The 18,882-nt window shown below is 35.4% G+C and overlaps 1 protein-coding gene across 1 annotated transcript in view; it reads right to left on the bottom strand.

Moving 5' to 3' along the window:
- Positions 1-13,842: 13,842 nt before the first annotated feature.
- LOC121428329 (transcription initiation factor IIB-like) overlaps positions 13,843-18,882 on the bottom strand; it is a 48,826-nt gene continuing 43,786 nt past the window's right edge. Inside the window, exons 9-10 of the mRNA XM_041624898.1 lie at positions 16,018-16,094; positions 13,843-14,221 (exon numbers count right to left, since the gene is read on the bottom strand). Of these exons, the coding sequence (XP_041480832.1) occupies positions 14,088-14,221; positions 16,018-16,094 (211 nt within the window). The 3' untranslated portion in view covers positions 13,843-14,087. The remainder of the gene's footprint in view (positions 14,222-16,017; positions 16,095-18,882) is intronic.

Raw genomic sequence — 18,882 nt, 5'->3', positions numbered from 1 at the left:
TTCAGCCCATTCCATGATTTGGAATAGGATTTAATTGAAAGACAAAAACACACAGATATTTTAATTTGATCGGGTGACCCGATAAAGTTAAATTTCCATGTAAAATCGCAAAATTTATCATGTAAAACACATTTTCATTTCATATCCTCCACATCATAACTGTTATAGGGCATATCCATTCATATTAGCTAGCAATGAATTGGAATAGTGATAGGTGCATTTTGGTGGATTTACCAAAACTATACACAAGCTTTAAACACCACTTTATCTCGTCCAATGACCATGTTGTTTACTTGGCCAAAGAACCAGATGATCTCCACCTCGTCCATTATCAGTTGGTCCAATTACCATTTCGGCTACTACGCAGTTCCTTTTGTAGTGAAAATTTCTGAGTTTATTTTAGGATATCAAAAAAGCCTGAAATACGTTTATGTGATACTGTGTAGAAAAAAACGTTTATCTCGTTTATTACTTTGTAAAAAAAAAAATCAAAAGCAATTTAGCTTTTTTTTAGTTGGACGCAAATAAATATCCACCTGTTATTATCAAAAACAGTATGTCCCGCGCCGTACGCGCGTTTCCGTTTTACACCCTGGCGAAGGCATTTTCTGGAAAAGTAGCCAAAAAGCGACTAGTGAAGAGTCTACGTCTACGTTTGTTTACATTATCAGCTGGGCGGGCGATCCAAAGTCCGCACCGAAGTTATCCGCAGAACATTACCGTACTTGTAAATGCAGCTGAGCTTATACTTTCCAGGTTCAATACGAATGTTTACCTTGATCATTTGCCTTGCCGATTTGCTGATGTCTGTCCATAGCTCCTTGGTCTGTCTTTCTCTCTATCTGTCTATATATCTATCTCTCAAATTCTATCTCTATCTATCTATGTAACTGCAGTATCTATCTATCTAATATGGGCTAATAACCTCTGTCTTTCTCATTCTTTATCTAACATCTATCTATCTCAAATTGAAATTCTCTATCTCTCTCTATCTATCCATCCATCTGTCTGTCTTTCTCTTTTTCTCTCTCTCTACCTACCTATGTAACTACAGTATCTATCTGTTAATTTGTCGCTCTTCTCTCTCATTCTTGATCTATCTGACATCTATCTATCTCTCAAATTCTCTATCTATCTCTCTATCCATCTGTCTGTCTTTCTCTATATATTTCTCTCTATCTATTTATCTATTTTTTAACTAGAGTATCTACCTATCTGTTAATTTGTTAATAATCTTCTCTGTCTCTCTCATATTCTTTAGTTATCTATTTAATATCTCTCTCTCTCTCTATCCATCTGTCTGTCTTTCTCTATATATTTCTCTCTATCCATTTATCTATTTTTTAACTAGAGTATCTACCTATCTGTTAATTTGTTAATAATCTTCTCTGTCTCTCTCATATTCTTTAGTTATCTATTTAATATCTCTCTCTCTATCTATCCATCTGTCTGTCTTTCTCTTACTAGTCTCTCTATCTATTTATCTATTTTTTAACTTATCTATCTGTTAATTTGTTAATATTCTTTGTCTCTCTCCCTCTTTATCTATCTAACATCATCTATCTCTCATCTATCTATCTCTATCTATCTATCCATCCATCTGTCTTTCTCTCTCTCTATCTATATATCTATCCTTCTCTCTCTTTCTCTCTCTCTCCCCCTCTCCCTGTATATATCTCTGTCTCTCCCCTCTCTCTATTTATCTATCTATCCATCCATCTCTCCCTCTTTCTCTCTCTTTCTATCTATCTATCCACCTCTCTCCCTCTCTCTATTTCTATCTATATCTATCTGTCTGTCTTGTCTCTATTTATCAGTCTTCTATATCTATCTTTCGGCAGCTTATAAGTGTACTACCAATCCATCAAACTTCAATTTGTCTTTCCATTAATATAAGTATCTGTTTATTTTGATTTTGTCTGTCATTCTATTCATTTAGTTAATAATTTATTTTTAGAAAAAAAAAAAACTATCATAAACAACGCGACTGCAAAAGCATGTTCGGATTTCACTCCTGACTGCCGCTCTCTCTGTACATGAAGTGCCGAGGAACTCTGTGCTCTGATCAGTAACTGTGCAAATTGCATGCGGTGGTGGCACTGATCTCTATAAAAAATAGAGATCAGTGGGTGGTGGACTCGCCTGTGGTCGCACGCTGCATGCAACCAGCGACGTGTGTAGACTCTTCACTAGTCGCTTTTTGGCTACTTTTCCGGAAAATGCCTTCGCCAGGGTGTCAAACGGAAACGCGCGTCCCGCGCAGCAGATGAATTTCAAAAGAAAGCATTTCCAACACGTGTTGAACCCTAAGATACACGTACTTAGTAATATGTGAATAATGTTATTCTTGGTTACGCAAAATGACCAATTAGATCTCGCCCTGTAAGGGCGGTTTCGTGCGTTCTTAATTAACGATAGGGGGCTCTTTAAGAAAGCCCGGTTGCTGATACTTTAGCAGAGTCGTCTGTGTTCAATTTTGGTTACATCTTTTTCTATGGGGATTTGAACCAATATCTCCCCGAGATCGTCGGCTTAGCTCCCGACAGCGTACCTCACCGATGCTGTCTGGGCTCTTCATTTTGTAGAGGAGAAATGGACTCCTGTTTTAGCTGACTTTTTACCTACTTCTTTTTCCTGATATTTATCGGGTATGTACTTTAATATTTATAATCGTCTAGTAAAAAGAGAAAAGAGGTATTTGATATTACTAATTTCTTGACAAAGTATTTGTACTGAAGAAATTATGCTGAGTACTATTGTAGACGACTTTATTTTTGTATAGTGTCATCCACATGAAATGTCGAATGTTATAAGCAGAAAATAGATCTTTGAAATTATTTACGTTGATTTACATGTCATTGTAGACAGCTTAGTATTTAAGCGATCTTCAGTTGTCGATATTATGGAGAGATTTTCCGATGTATTCTATACTTGATAGTGAACATTGTTATTTGACCTTGACATTATGAAAGTCATTATCGTCGAATAGCCTGGTTTTACATGATGTACTTGTACTTTTTATTTAGAAATGCTGCTAAATAGATCATTCTCATTGTCATTATTATGAGATGTAAAATTATATTTAAGGTCGCTTATCTTTTTAAGACGACGATAAGTGTATTAGGACACTGTTTTATTTTGATAATTCTCAGATTCCACTGAGACCCTCACCGTAGACGAGTTTTTGTCCGGCATGGTATCGATGATTCATCTAGACGAGTTTTCCACTCTCCGATGTATACGACAGGCCTAGCCACGTATTTCATCATTCCAAGTTCAGGTCGAACAACTCAATTCGCCAAGTAGATCGAACTTCTGTGGACAAGTCAACTTCTCAATGCTTTGGCCTATTTTGGAGTTCATATCCTATTTTATTTTTATCAATTGCTCTGTTATAAACTGATAGAGCTCATATTTCTTTGGATATTCGACATAACTTTATTTACTGTCTTCAATTATTGGATATATCATACAGGCATTTCTTTGAGTTGTAAACACTCTGTAAATTTGTCAAAGAAAACATTCGAATCATTTTGATTATAAATCGAAGTCATCGAACCGTAATTGTTTGTCAAGTGCTTATTTTTCTTGAATGATCACGTATAGCTAAAAAGTTGGGATGTTTGAGTCGCCGTGCTTGTTGTTGCTTGTTTAGTTTTTCCCCCTTTTTTCCTATATAGTCAGTTTGATTGGTGTGTTTGATTTGTCTTTGTTTTTGAAAAAAGAAACATACTATTTTTTCCACCAAATTCACCAAAATACTCGGATCCGTCCCAACAACTTAATACCAACACGATTCATGTATCACTTTGTCTAGTTATATTAGGCCTACGTCCAAAACCATTTGGTCAATATAGAATTTTGTTACAATACATGGCATTTTGGTCTTTATTTGGACTCAAGAATTTTTTTGCCATTTTTTTTCAGGAAAATAGATTCGCACCCCGTTGGAGTCAGACTCTGATTCCTCGCCTGGCTTTGGTTATTTTACGAAATTATATTAGACCAATTACAGTTGGATTATGAACGAAAAGAATGCTTGGTGGACCGAGGCGCAGATCTTCACATCTTTTTTGGTGATCATGATCATGAATTCAAACGGTGTATATAGAATGCCTTACTATTCAAGTAAATTGTATGAAAAATATCAGCTCACGCTTCGCGCTGGCATTTTTTGTGCGAGTCAGACGTATCCTTTTCATAATTCAAATGGTGCTTCATTTTTTTTTCAGGTCGGCATTTTGACAAGATTTTCCTCACTTTTGCGCTCGCATAATTTTGTTTATTGATATACTTATCCTGAATTCAAACGGTGCTTGAAATGTCACTTTTCAGGTCAGTAAATAAAAAAAATCGGGTTGCGTTTACATAATTTGGATATCAATTTTTAGCTCTCTCTCTTCGCTTGTAAAATTAGTAAATTGACGTGTGTGTACAGTGTGGTGATTCGCGCAAGTGCAAAACTGATAGTATGTGTATACTTGCCTAATTATTTTCTGACGCGTCACGCCAGGTAGGCCTAAGGCATCAGAAAAATCATCATGGTTAGTATACAAATGAGGGAACAGATGACGTTACCCACTCACTTTTTCTTTTGCATTTTGTTTGATGAAACACTAAAGATATTTATTTTTTTCTTCAATACAATATGAAACGATGTCTGATTACTCCTTGAACATGTGCAATTGGAAGGGCAGATCCATCCTTCGCCAATAAGGGGGGGGGGTGATTTTTTCAGCCACATTTACCCCGATCGGCCGCTCGATGTTGATTTAAATAGTGCGAGCGCGAAGCGCGAGCTTTTTTTTAATTTCAGGTATATTGTCCTACATTTTATACATCCAGGGCAATGTTTGTGATCCTAAACGAGATGTGTATTCAACTAAATAATTACTACAAGCGCAAGCAGAATTTTTTAATATACGTTTTGATATCTTATCTTTTAACGGCTGCTTGCAGTTGGCCATGAAGACGTTACATATTTCAACAATCAAGTAATGCGATTTCGAAGTGCGAGCTGAAAAATTTGACATTTCTACCAGAAGAATGGAAATTCTAAGCACACTTTTTTGTAATCGTAAAAAGGACAAGTATACAGTGCGTTTCAGAAAAAAGGTATAATCCAAATCTAAAGGGCTGATATTCGGATCATATTTAATTTCGTGACATTATTGTGTATGGATAAGAGAAACTAATCAGCTTTCCATTGATACCCTATTTGTGCCATTTGCATTATGCATGACTGAATTAATTGCTGTTGAAGACAAAAGGTGCAGAGACCACTATTTCCAAGTTTTTGAAAACTTTATGAAAAGGCAGAGGCTGATGTAAATACTTTCATCGGTGCCTTGGCTGACAAAAATCTTTTGATTAGACCTTTTTCTTCCAAAGAATGGTAAATAAGTGAATGTACTTACACACCATTAGCGAGGAGATAACACCACATTTGAAACAACATTTTGAGAGACAGCGAGGAGTGTACAGGCATCTTTGGTGGCTTAGGACGGCGCTCCTGCCCATCGTTCCAACATCATTAGTGATAGACTGAGAGAACTCTTTGGACATTGAGTCGTTGCCCTCAGGCATGGCATTGAACGGCCACCAAGATCACCTCACAGTCTGTGATTATTTCCTTTGGAGACACTAAAAAATAAGGTGTTTGCAACTCCTCGCCAAGATCTTGATGACTTGCAGGGCCAAATTCGATATGAGGTGGATGCTTTGCACAATGATCCGACATTGCCATTGGTGAGACGAGCTGTCCAAGACATCCTTCCACGCTCCCGGTTTGGTTTTCAAAGGAGAGGGTGACATTTTGAAGGTGTGGGTGAATAAGACCAGGGGTCCGTTGCAGAAAGAGTTGTGTTTAAACGCAAGTCAAAAATTCAATCGCAAGTCCATTGCTCGCTGCTGATTGGCTGAAAATGAAGTTGCGCATGATTTTTAGAGTTGCGTTTGATTGCAACTCTTTCTGCAACGGCCCCAGATCAATGATAAGACATTAACCTTTCACTCATTTCAGAGAATTCCTCAAGTAACACAAAAATTACCTTGGAAAAGATATCATATCAAGTGCACATTTTTAACCACGTTACCAAAACTTGGAAAAAGTGGTCTCTGCAACTGTTGTCTTCAACATCAATTGATTTAGTCATGCATGGCACAAATGGTACAAATAGGATATCAATGTAAAGCTGACGAGTTTCTCATTTATGTCCATGCAGAATAATTTCACAAAATTAAACATGATCAGAATTTCAGCCCTCTAGATTTGGATTACCTTTTTTTTTCTGAAACGCACTGTAAACTTAACAATTGATGCGAGGCGCGAGCGGAAAATTCGAGATTCACTGAATTCAATTTTTTTTCATGAAAAGAATGAGTAATTGGAAATCATCCTATAATACGAGCGCAAAGCACGAGCAGAAATTTTTGATATTGTGATCTGAATCTGGATATTGATTAAAATATAGAACAAGCTGCGTATCTGAATAAACATGCGCGTGCGTGTTTCAGATTTTGACCTAGAATGTGCATTCTAAATGCCTTTTTGTCATGAAAATAAATAAAGCGAGCGCGAGCTTAATATATTTGATATTCCGATCTGAAAAAAGGTAAATTTTAACCTCTGTAATTCAAGCACTTTGCAGGAAAGTTGCGAGATGGATGTGGATCAGTTAAAAAAGAGCTGATATGTTTCATTATTATCACTTTGAGTTTTGACATAGGACAGGGACATTCTAAGAACATTATGTCAGCATATGAAAATGATGACTATCGTCCTATTTCTTTTCCTAAGCGCGAGATGAAACTTGTCGATATTCCATTCTGAAAAAATAACAATTTGATAATTCAGCAATCAATATATATATTTATCTAATTAGCCTAATGAGAGCGAGAAATCTGTTGATATTATGGCCTAACAACTGGAGATTTGTAATGCACTTTTGTAGGTATGGATAAGATGCAGGAGTTTATATATTTCAATAATCAATGCGAGCGCAAATCGCGAGCCGAAATCTTCACTGTCTGTCATACAGTAATCTACTGTGATTTGATGACGAGTTCTTAGTGTCTGCAATAATGAAGATATTGATAGAAGAAATTAGAAAACAAAACAACGAAATAATGACATCATTGACTCTCACAAACATATCAATGTTATGCATTTCACCGATTTGTGAAAAATAACAAAATTTGAAAGTGTCCTTACTTTTGCACTTAGCATCTGACTTGATGAAATTTTCAGCGTTATGCTTGTTTGATTTTCTCTTATTGAAATCGATTTTTATCTTGGTGGGGATTTCCCCCTAAATATTTGTTTGAAATGTGAGCCAAATTTTTAATCCAAATATAGTTTCTCACATGGACCAAGTTTGATGCTTATCTGTTTTCTGGTTTTTTTTTCACGAGAACAGGTCATGTTCGGGCTATGATTGGCATATTACTGGAGCTCTTGTGAAACCAGCCCTTGCCCCCTACCAAATAAAATTTATTGTTTTCGTAGAAGGGTGAAGTTACACAATTTTGCAATCACTGATGCATATGAGGGAGTCAAAGATATCAATGCAAGAGTCCGTTGGAAAGAACTGAGAAAAAAAAAACCATTGACATATAACATTGTTTTCTCAAATCATTCATAATTTTATTTTACTTTAGTATCAATACCATGGCAATATTACAATCATATTTTGCTTTTTTTTAATTCAAATTTGCAACTGACAATTTTCATTGTCATAAATATATTGTTGCCTTCATGCAACATCTTGAATATATCTGTGTCGTATAAGATATCAGTGAGTGAGACATGAATAAGAATCTATTTAACAAAAAAAGTAATTTAAAGGACAAGTCCACCCCGATAAAAACTTAAAAATTCAACAAGCATAACACTGAAAATTTCATCAAAATCGGATGTAAAATAAGAAAGTTACGGCATTTTAAATTTTCGCCTCATTTCACAAAAAAGTTATATACACATCTCGGTCGGTATGCAAATGAGGAACTGATGACATCACTCATTATTTCTTTTGTATTTTATTATATGAAATATGAAATTTTCTCGTTATGGTCATGTGAAATGAAGTTTCATTCCTCCCTGAACACTTGGAATTCCATTATTTTAACATTTTGTGCTTCAGGCAAGGAGGTCCTAATCGTCAAACAATACAAAACAAAAGATATAGTGAATGAGTGACATCATCGACTCTCATTTGGATGTAACTGGCTCGTTCATATAACTATTTTGTTAAAAATAAGCGAAACTTTGAAATGTCATAACTTTCTTATTTTACATCCGATTTTGATGAAATTTTCAGCATTATGCTTGTCTGATTTTTCTCTATTGATTCAAATAAACATTTTTCTGAGGTGGACTTGACCTTTAAAAAACGCAAAGAATATTTATTATCTCTACTTTTTCTTCCATGTGGCATATATTATACCACAATGTAACAGGAAACTATGTATAAGTTTTGAGATTATACATGCAGTTGGTGTATGCTACTCGCCTTCTAAAACAGTCATATTTTAAAAGAATGGGGTCTGATGTGCCTTTTTCTATTCAGAGGACTATTACAAACTTGAATCATTCTAATAAGACCTGGGGCCCGTATTTGCTACCATGGTAGTTGTCATAATTTCAAAGTTAAAACAGTTGCAAGTCCTTTATGAAACGTGCCCCTTAAGTCAACGTCAATCAAAAATATATTCAATATATCATTTTGAAAGCCATACTTAATGGAAATATTTTTCATGCAAAAGCTTTATCTTGGAAAGATGGCGATCTTTTGATTTTTATAATGTAAGCTACCAAGTAAAAATGTATAATGCACAGATGTACATGTAACCAATAACAACGATGCAATTCAGTGGAGGGTATTTACATTGAGTGACTTGACACTTGCACTAAGATCATTTTCATAACATTATGAAAACTGGAGATGCCTACGGCATCACAACTTTCACAAATTAAACCTGTGCAGTTTTTGTTTTATTGAACGGGTTGGCAGTATGGATTTGTAGTGGGAAAATTTGTTACATCCCTTCTGAATTCCTACAGATTGCAAAGACAGCGCGGCTAACATGCATCTGTGTTTTCTTTGACATTACAAGCGTAGCAACAAGTCCGGGTATGTACATGTATGCAAATGCTATTCAGTCATTGCCATGATCATTGAAAGAATGCATATTTTATGGTCTCTCAAGCATGTAATACAGTAATTTATATTTCATGGCTAGAGAGCTGCATACAATAAAATTTGTTTCATAAAATAATGTAACGCACTAAAATTAAGTGGGGGTCATGGTCTCAAATTGTAAAAAGGATCCAAATAGAATGACCATCCACATGTTTGGATACAAGTCAAATGATTCTGGTAATAAATATGGTTACACTTCGTAATTCCGAAACACGTAAACTGCCTACACCTCGATGTTCGTTAATCCAAAATCGTAAAAGGATTCGTTAATCCGAACATTTGTGGCGTTATTCCGAAGGTTCGTTAATCCGAAAACAGATAAGGTTCGATGTTCCGAGGGTTCGTTAGTCTGAAAACGAAGGTTCGTCGTTCTGAAGGTTCATTAGTCCGAAAACGAAATAAGGTTCGTTATTAATTACGTTTTCGGACTTACGAACCTTCGGAATAACAAACCTTCGGAATAACGAAGCTTCGGAATTACGAATGTATGCGAGAAATATGACTGCTGAGAAATATGCAAAATAAGCATGTTATACCTGCCATGTGTAGGGTCTTTCTCTGAACGATAATATAAATAGTCCCACATGTGCTTTTACGTGTGATCATGTATCAGCTGAGATTTCACGATTTCACCAAATTAGGTTTGTGATAATGCACCGGATCAAGAGCTACAAAGATATGGTGACAATAATCCTTGATTTTTAAGACTTTCACAAGAAATCATTATTTTCTGCAAATTCATTACTTAAAGATAAATACCAGATGTGGTAACGATCTAAAAATGAGTTTGAACAGAATCCAATAAAATTTCCACCAAAGCGTTTGTATGTTTAAATAAAAATATGTGCCAAATAGGTCTCGAAGAAAATGTGTAATTGCTCAAAAATGAGGTAGTTTTATGGGGTAGTTTTCAAAGCAATATTAACAGTGTTCCACATATGCTTTTAGTGATCTTCAGAATTATTGACTTTGAGCAAAAATTTTCGTGAATTTACAAAGATAAGTCTACATTAATGTACCAGATCTAGATGTATGATAATATTCTGATAAATAACCTTGATTTAAAAGACTTTATCACAAAATAATTGTTTGCTGCAACTACTGTCTTTTTCCTTTAACATGCAAGAAAATACAATACTTGAAAGAATATTATGGTAAAACATAGCACAATACACATATATTTGCAAAAAGGCTATAAGACCAATTGTGCAATCATACAATTTACAACTTGACTCATAGCAGGATTATGGGTTAATTTCTTGCTGAAAGAAATCACAACATGGCTTGGGATCGAACCCATGTCCTTTAGATTGAAAGACGAGTGTCTTCACCACTAGACCAATATGCCCCCGTATGGGGGTTGGTCTTTATCACACATTCCCTCCTGGACAACAGCTCCTGCCTTCGATTATCTGGAGACATAGAGTTATCATTAGGATAATGGTTAAGTTCTACGTTCAGAGTTCTGTAAGGATTACGAACAGGATTATGGATTCAGTTACGGATTAATGTTGTATTTGCCTTAATGGGTCTATTCACCGAAAGAGCAATTGTCATCGGAGTAAATATCGTGGAATGATGATTCAGTTTAGACGCTTTCCTCACTCATAATCTGAGCAAGGGATTTCCACCATCAATACACCAAGACTGTAACTCTCTCAAGGTGTATATTTTCACTTGGTCTACACGCAGATGGTCTACTTCTAACTCTCATTTTATCTATTGTACAACGCCTACTTAGCTTGCATGTTGTAAGTAGCAAATGGGAGGCTGAATGTCAAACATTCGTACCATTGCACGCAAGACGTACCATCCAGAATGTACCATTGCACGGCTTTGGGAGGTGACGTCACAATGCGATTCAATTCATTGCGCTCAGTAAATGAAGGTTAAATACGCGCATAGCTTGCTGGCTACATGCGCAATGCTGCCCGAGGTCATGTGCGCTTGTGGGATTTGCTTTTAGCTTTCAATTTTTTTGCTCCCTTTTTATAAATACTGCCTGCAAGAAAAAAACTCCCTTTTCCCCGATATTTTCGCTTAAGTCCGAGGCGTTGTACAACACAAATAGCGAATATTCTTATTCGTGCAATGGTGCGAGATTTCGCATTTGGTGAAAGAAAGAAACACTCTTCTATTCAACTTGGCTAACGCCTCGTTGAATAGAGCATCTTTCTTTCACCTCATGCAAAATCTCGCACCATCGCACTCATGCCTATTCGCTATTTGTATACTATCAAATTGATCTCAATGCCATTCTGTCTACAAAGTCTCATTTGATCTTATTTGGTCTAATTACCACTCTGTCTGCTCATATATAATTTACTTTATCAAATATGGAGGCGCGATAGCTCAGTCGGTAAAGTGGGGAATTCGTATTCCAGTGATCCGAGATCGAGTCCCACTTGGTGAGCTAGAGCCCTTTGGTAAGTCATTAATCCTCATTACCAGGTCCTTCGGAGAGGACCTTAAGCCTTCGGTCCTCTGGTGGCTTGCTTACAAGCATTCATGCTTTCTTAGCAATCAGGTAAAAAAATCCCCACCACCAATCAAATGAAAGCTTGGTTCATAAAGAGTCCATCTAACCATAAAAAATAGGCTAAATTGTGTTAGACCAAATGGTAATTAAACTAAGTGTGAATTAGACTAGACCAAAGGGTCAACTGGTTGAAGAAAAAAAATGTAACTAGACCACCTGGGACGAGACAAAACAGGTGGTAGAGAACATGGTTCTAGACCAATCAACCATTTAGAATAGTCAATAGCTTGAAATGAAATCTTATGGGGTATTGCAAGAAACTTGCTATCAATTGCAAGAATATTTTTGGTCTCTAAACCAATCATATGCATTGCAATTAATTGCAAATTCGTGATTGATTGCTAATCTGCTCCTTGAAACAAGGAGTGTAATCTGATTTGCTACAATTAAAAGTGATCAGTCAATTGTAAAAGTGCAACAGAATATTTTCAATTGATTGCAAATATTTTCTGGCAACACCCCCTTAGTATCTCTTGATTTGGAACATCTTATGTCACATCACATTGGACTTACCATAATAGGCTACCTTGCTAAAGCAGAGAATTTAAAGCCATTATTTGCTGGGCTATTGGGTAGTATTGATCATGAAGATGAGATACCAATTAAAAGGCAGAGTACCTTCTGCAATGAAGCCATGATTAATCAATTTCACCCAAAAAATATCATTCGGTTACGTTTAATCTACAAATACTGCGGTGGGAATTCATATTTATAAAGTCACATGTCCATTATTGCAAAGATTAGGTGTATCAAGTACCATGGTTGAAAATCAGAAGAAAACTATGGGTAGTCTTATGTGACACAATCATTCTGCAGGTAACTCTGATTAACCCTAAAACGACTGGGGGGGGGGGGGCTGATTCAGCCCCCCCTCAACATTTTTCGCGATAAATCTGCTGCGCAAATTTTTTTGACCACGTCGCTCGCTGACTTTTTACTTTCAAGTCTCGCGCAACTTTTGAGACAATTGTGACCCCCGGGTACGCGGTTCCAAAATTACGCAACATTGCGTAAGTGCATGCAGACTCAAAATTACTCAAAAACGTGAATTTGTGTACAAATCCAATGCAAATAGTGTTCTTAGCCAAAATTCATAAATGTATCATTTTTCCTTTTACTGCTTAAAATCAATTAATTTTATCTTGTTTATGGTCAAAATAAAGTCCCTGACAATTTCCGTTGAAAAAACATTAAAAAGTCGAAAAACATAGAAATACATAAGAAATTTAGAAAACAATAGAATACATAAGAAAATAAATGTGATTTTGATTTTTTTTAATATCAATTTGATCAAATGCCTATCTAGAGTAAGTGAAACAAAAATTAGCATTTCAGGGGCATTATTTTATTAATTAGAGCAAACTTATGATTTTACGCATAAATTAGCATAATTAATGAGACATGAGATTTTTTGCAGAATTTGATGTTATAGTTTTGTAGATAATGCCATGGGTAAGGCGTGTGCCAATTTTCGTCGCAATCGCGCGATCGACGCCCGAGATCATAAGGGGGGCTGAATCAGCCCCCCCCCAGTCTTCTTAGGCGTCGAAATAGCCCAGTCTATTTAGGGTTAAATCAACTCTCTTGGAACCGGAGATATCGGTTGTTCTGTTCAGCTCTAGGCAAAAGTACAGTAACACCACTTTTGCATACTCTGATCTGAAATAATGCATTTTTCCGAGTTCTTTTCTCTAGCTTTTAAAGTGAAGAAAACTTGAGTGTGAAATCTGCTGAAAAATTGAACGCATGCTGTTGATTGTGACACATTATGCATTCAATAGTTAAAACCAAAATTTAAATCATATCAGGTGAGTGTTTTATACAGCTGTCTAACTTTACAAACAACTGCTGATCCTTTCTTATGGTAAATGATACACACCATATTTTCATTAGTGTTGATCTAGTCTTTATTAAAGGTATTGTTTAACTTTGTGAGCAGCCGATTTAAAGAATTCTCAAACCAAGATGAAACATGTGTACAAGTGCATGTATTAGCACTAATAAACACTGAAAAATACCATTATTGAGAATGAAAAGCTAAAACTACAAGGCAAACCCTGATTTTGTAAATAGGCGTCTTATAGATGCCTAAATAGTACACATAACTGTATGGGATGAAACTAAGATGGTGTTTCCGGTCACTTTATATTTCAAGGCTTAATTTTTGGAACATATCACAGACACAGATGAAAAGTGTGACCATCTAGCTCAGATTATTTAAAAGTCAAACCAATGTTAAACAATCACTTTGAAGAAAGGATCACCAGTCATTCGCACAGTCGTTGATAACTTGGGAACAGCACCATGAGTTCAGACAACAGGTAATATATTATAGACGTGTTGGATTATCAAGGTGGCGGTAAATCTTCAATCTTAGTAGCAAACTGGAAGTCTTGTGGGAACAGGTCATGTGCCCTCGGATAGATCAGTTTGTATGATTGCCTTATCGTTACGTCGGCCACACCTGCAATCTCACCAATTTCTGAAAGACAGAAAAGGGAGAAAAAAAGAACTTGATACACTCATATTACATGTAAATAAACTTAATCCTTGGGGCAATTCCATGAAATAATCAATACTTTGGGATATCCAACCCCCATTTTTCAAAATACAATGAGAAAATATTTGAGTCTCTCAATCCCCCACTCTCAAAAACTAACATCAATGCAGCTTTCTGTGACCCAATTCAAAGTAATGTTTAAGCTTCCACTGTGAGAGTACGTTGAAAGACGTTTGAAAACTCAATTGGGTTCAGTGTTGCATTTTGCTTCATTCATAGTGCTAAAGATCAATAAATCAAAGCTGATCATCTTTAAACATGCATCTCTTTTGGCTTTTACATTTTCCTGTTGTTTCGACTGGTAATGGGGGAAAATGAACACACACTTTGTTCTCTTTATGTCTGCATTTTGAATGATTCATTTTGCTGTTTAAACTGAAAATCAACATTGAACACATCCTTAGTCTACCATATTACACAATAGTATATCAAACAGTCCAAGACAAAATAGGGTAAATCATACCCCTTTCATAAACCAAATTATGCGGCTAATAGCAGCATAATTTGGTAGTAAAATTGGAGGAGGACCAGAGTTATCCGCATTATTTTGATGCTGCTATTATCGCATAATAGCAGCATCGGGACAAGATTTTGAGTTTATGAACGCATTTCCAAATAATGCGAATAATTGCCATGGCGTGGTCACAGGGTCACCCTTTTCCAACACAACCGCATCGGAGGGGCGTGTCCAGTTGTCATGACGATTATCCGCCTTTTTCAGGACGGGCGCTCATAAAAATAATGCGGCTTATTTTCGGAGTTTGTGAACACAATTTTTATTGAATTATCCACATTACTCTTAGGCGGCTAATTGGGGGATGGGTTTATGAAAAGGGTATAAGAACAGGGTCATCATGGAATCAAATCACCCCTGGACCAATTGAAGTTACGTCAAATGATTCTGTCCAATAACAAGACTATTAAAATAAATTGTAAATATGCAAAGAGAGTCAGAGAACAAATATGTTCTCTCAAACATCTTCATTAAAATACAAGTGGGATTCACCTTGGTAGTCTTTTCAACAATATGCAGTTCATTCTTGCAGCAGTTGTGACAATGTAACATTAAAATGTCAAACAAGTTTTTTTTTTTTACGTGATCCAATGTACATATGCATACATTTACAAATAAGGAGCTTATTTTGTTTGTTATGGCCGTTGACATCAGAAAAGGGGCCATTATCTCTGTCTTCAACCATGGCAAAAATGGTACTAATAAGCCAGTTCGTAGTTCCTTTCTGCGCATGAACAAAAGATTCTACGCATGATCAGAAGAAGGTCATTTGTACTAAAGTGACATGGCGCTTTAAAATCTAATGAGCACCAACTTTGAAGTCTTGATTATTCATATATTCTTTTGAATTGTCGTTTTCATTTACATCCACAAAAAACAAAAATACTTCCATGAACGACTGGTATTTCACAGTTTGCAAAATACATTGTGCAACATGCTAAGATATACATTCAAAGAAGTGATGCAACAAATGCCTTCATTAAGTGTTCATTTGTGTGCTATTCTAGTCACCTGGTCTATTCAATTTCTTCATCCTGCTATGTAAGGCAAGCTTACGTCATATCTTGCTTTGAAATCTGCCTATCATGATGAAAGAAATGAAAGGTCATTTGACCAAAATTGTCCATGGGGTAATTACGAACTGGTCTATTAGACTAGACATAAAGCCATACAAAATAATTTTGTAGAAATTTGATATTTTTACCTTTTTGTGAACGTTTTTCATCTGACGCTTGTGAAGCCATGTATATTGCTGCAGCCGTCACTGATATTGGGCTTCGTCTGAAAAACAAAAAGAAAAAAAATAAAACAGATTAATGAGACCTTTACTTAAAGTTTAAACTTATTTTTTCAGACTGAATTTGTTCTTCAAAATCTCCATAAAAATAGCAAAAAACATATGAACTGAACAAAACCAGACACCCCAAATGAGTGTCCTACTGGTGGCTTATCTATATATCAATTCATTCTTTCTTCTATTCATCCATTCACTAGTTTATTCTAATATTTGTTCATTCACCCATTTATTCATTTAATCATTATTTTCTTTGTGCAGTTTATTCATACATTAATTTATCATTCATTTGATCTCATCATCAATACAATTGATTATCAATAGATTTGTGAATTCAATCATTCATTTAATCATCCATCCATTCACTCATCAACTAACTCTAACTTTCTTTCTTTAACTTTCTTTCTCTCTCTCTTTCTTTTTTCTTTGTTTTTGTTTGTTTAAATAAGGTTTTTTTCTTTCTTGTTTTTGTTTGTTTGTATAAATAAGTTAACTGAAATTGTGAGCACTTTGGGCCATGTGGGAAAAGTGTGTTATAAATGTTGAGTATTAATTATTAAATTCTTTCTTTCTTTAACTCATCAAGTAACTATCTTTCTTTCAACTTTCTTTCTCTCTCTCTTTTTTTTGTTCATTTGTATAAATAAGTTAACTGAAATTGTGAGCACTTTGAGTCATGTTGGAAAAGCATGTTGTAAATGTTGAGTATTAATTATTATATTATTCTTTCTTTCTTTAACTCATCAACTAACTCTAACTTTCTTTCTTTCTCTCTCTCTTTCTTTTTTCTTTGTTTTTGTTTGTAGGAATAAGTTAAGTGAAATTGTGAGCACTTTGGGCCATGTGGGAAAAGTGTGTTGTAAATATTGAGTATTAATTATTCAATTCTTTCTTTCTTTTACTCATCAAGTATAAACTCTATCTTTCTTTCTTCAACTTTCTTTCTCTCTCTCTCTCTTTTTTGTGTTCATTTGTTAGGTGTTTGTTTGTATAAATAAGTTAACTTAAATTGTGAACGCTTTGGGCCATGTGGGAAAAGCATGTTGCAAATGTTGAGTATTAATTATCATTATATTATTCTTTCTTTCTTTCACTCATCAACTAACTCTATCTTTCTTTGTCTAAATTTCTTTCTCTCTCTCTCTTTCTTTTTTTCTTTCTTTTTTGTTTTTGTTTGATTGTATAAATAAGTTAACTGAAATTGTGAGCGCTTTGGGATATGTGGTAAAAGCACGGTATAAATGTTGAGTATCTTTCTTTCTTTGTATCTTTTATTTATTCATATCTTTCTTTCTTACTCTCTTTAAACATCATAACAGGTATTGACAAGTATATGGGTCAATCCATGTCAACCAAACAATTTCAGACTATTTGACACCTGAACCTCTTAAATTTTCTTTAAACTTGCATCAAATGTTCCCCCAAGTGTATAACAGAATATCTTAAGTATTTTGCCCCAAGGTAAAATGGTTGCTAAGATATGGCTTCCCTTAGCAATCAATGAGCACTCAAACAAATGAATTCAAATAAAATTTGTTATTTTTGATGGATGACTGTACCAAAGTTTGAATGTTTACAGTACCTGTTTTCCGTTAATTGGAAGAATTTTATGGTCTAATGCAGAGGACGATTAGTGACAGTAGGATTTATTACATTTTTAAAAATCTCCTTCACTCCCTCCCTCCCTTTAACTCAAGACCTATGTGTCTGCCAAATTTCATGAGAATTGGTTAAAACAGATGAAGTAGCTCAAATCACAAGGTTTTTAGCTAATTTTTGCCATATATTTTGTTACCATGGCAACACGATTTCTGACACACTAAATTATTATGTCTTGCATATCAAAACCAATGTGTGTGCCAAATTTCATGACAATTGGTTAAAACTGAGGAAGTAGTTCCAAAAGCATGACTTTTATCCATTTTTGCCATAATACATGTATACCGTTACCATGGCAACACAATTTCCGAAACATGCAAAAATGTGTCTTCCACATCTTTACCCCAAGACCAAAATATATATACTCCAAATTTCATGAGAATTGGTTAAAAAAATCGAGGAAGAAGTTCGAAGCATAAGATTTGCAACGGATGGACCGACCGACCTTTACACTAAATCCTATTTAAAAAATGTTAATGGTGCTAGATATTATAGATATATAGGTGCACCAAGCCGTGCGGAGTGGCGCTTGGGAGCCGATGTAAAAAAAATATTAAAACAAGGAAAAATTGGGGAAAAAAATGTATCTACCAGTAACCTGGGCTGGAAATAAGGATTAGGTGATTATTTTAATACAAAGAGAAAACAAAAACTCTTTACTTGACACTTTATTGCTAATTGATTTCTTCAAATTTTGTCCAATTTAGCACTTGATAACCCCTATTATGGAGGATCGATGGTGTTCTCCTTTTTATTTATTCTATGCTGTACAAAGTTTATGTGTCACACAGGGCTCGAATTAATCCAAGGCCATGGCCTTAGATGCCCTCAGAAATGGCCTTGATGCCCTTTCAAATATTTGTAGACTTAAGGCCAAAATAACTGCCCTTTTTTGCTGTGGCCTTGGTGCCCTGCGGTAATCCAGTGCATGTGCCCCATTGAAAAGTGCATTTATTATTGATGCCCTTTTTTTGGTGGCCTTGGATGTCCCATAAAGTGAAAACTGCCTGCCCTTTCCCTTAAGTGCCCTTTTAAAAAATGGCCTTGCCCCTTTAAATTCTTAATTCGAGCCCTGGTCACACAAGTGATTTGAAAGCCTTGTTTGTAGGATTTCTA

This window comes from Lytechinus variegatus, chromosome 15, assembly GCF_018143015.1.
Source record: "Lytechinus variegatus isolate NC3 chromosome 15, Lvar_3.0, whole genome shotgun sequence".
Taxonomy (NCBI): domain Eukaryota; kingdom Metazoa; phylum Echinodermata; class Echinoidea; order Temnopleuroida; family Toxopneustidae; genus Lytechinus; species Lytechinus variegatus.
Note: the sequence above shows the minus strand (reverse complement) of the source record. Positions and strands in the feature narration are given on the sequence as shown.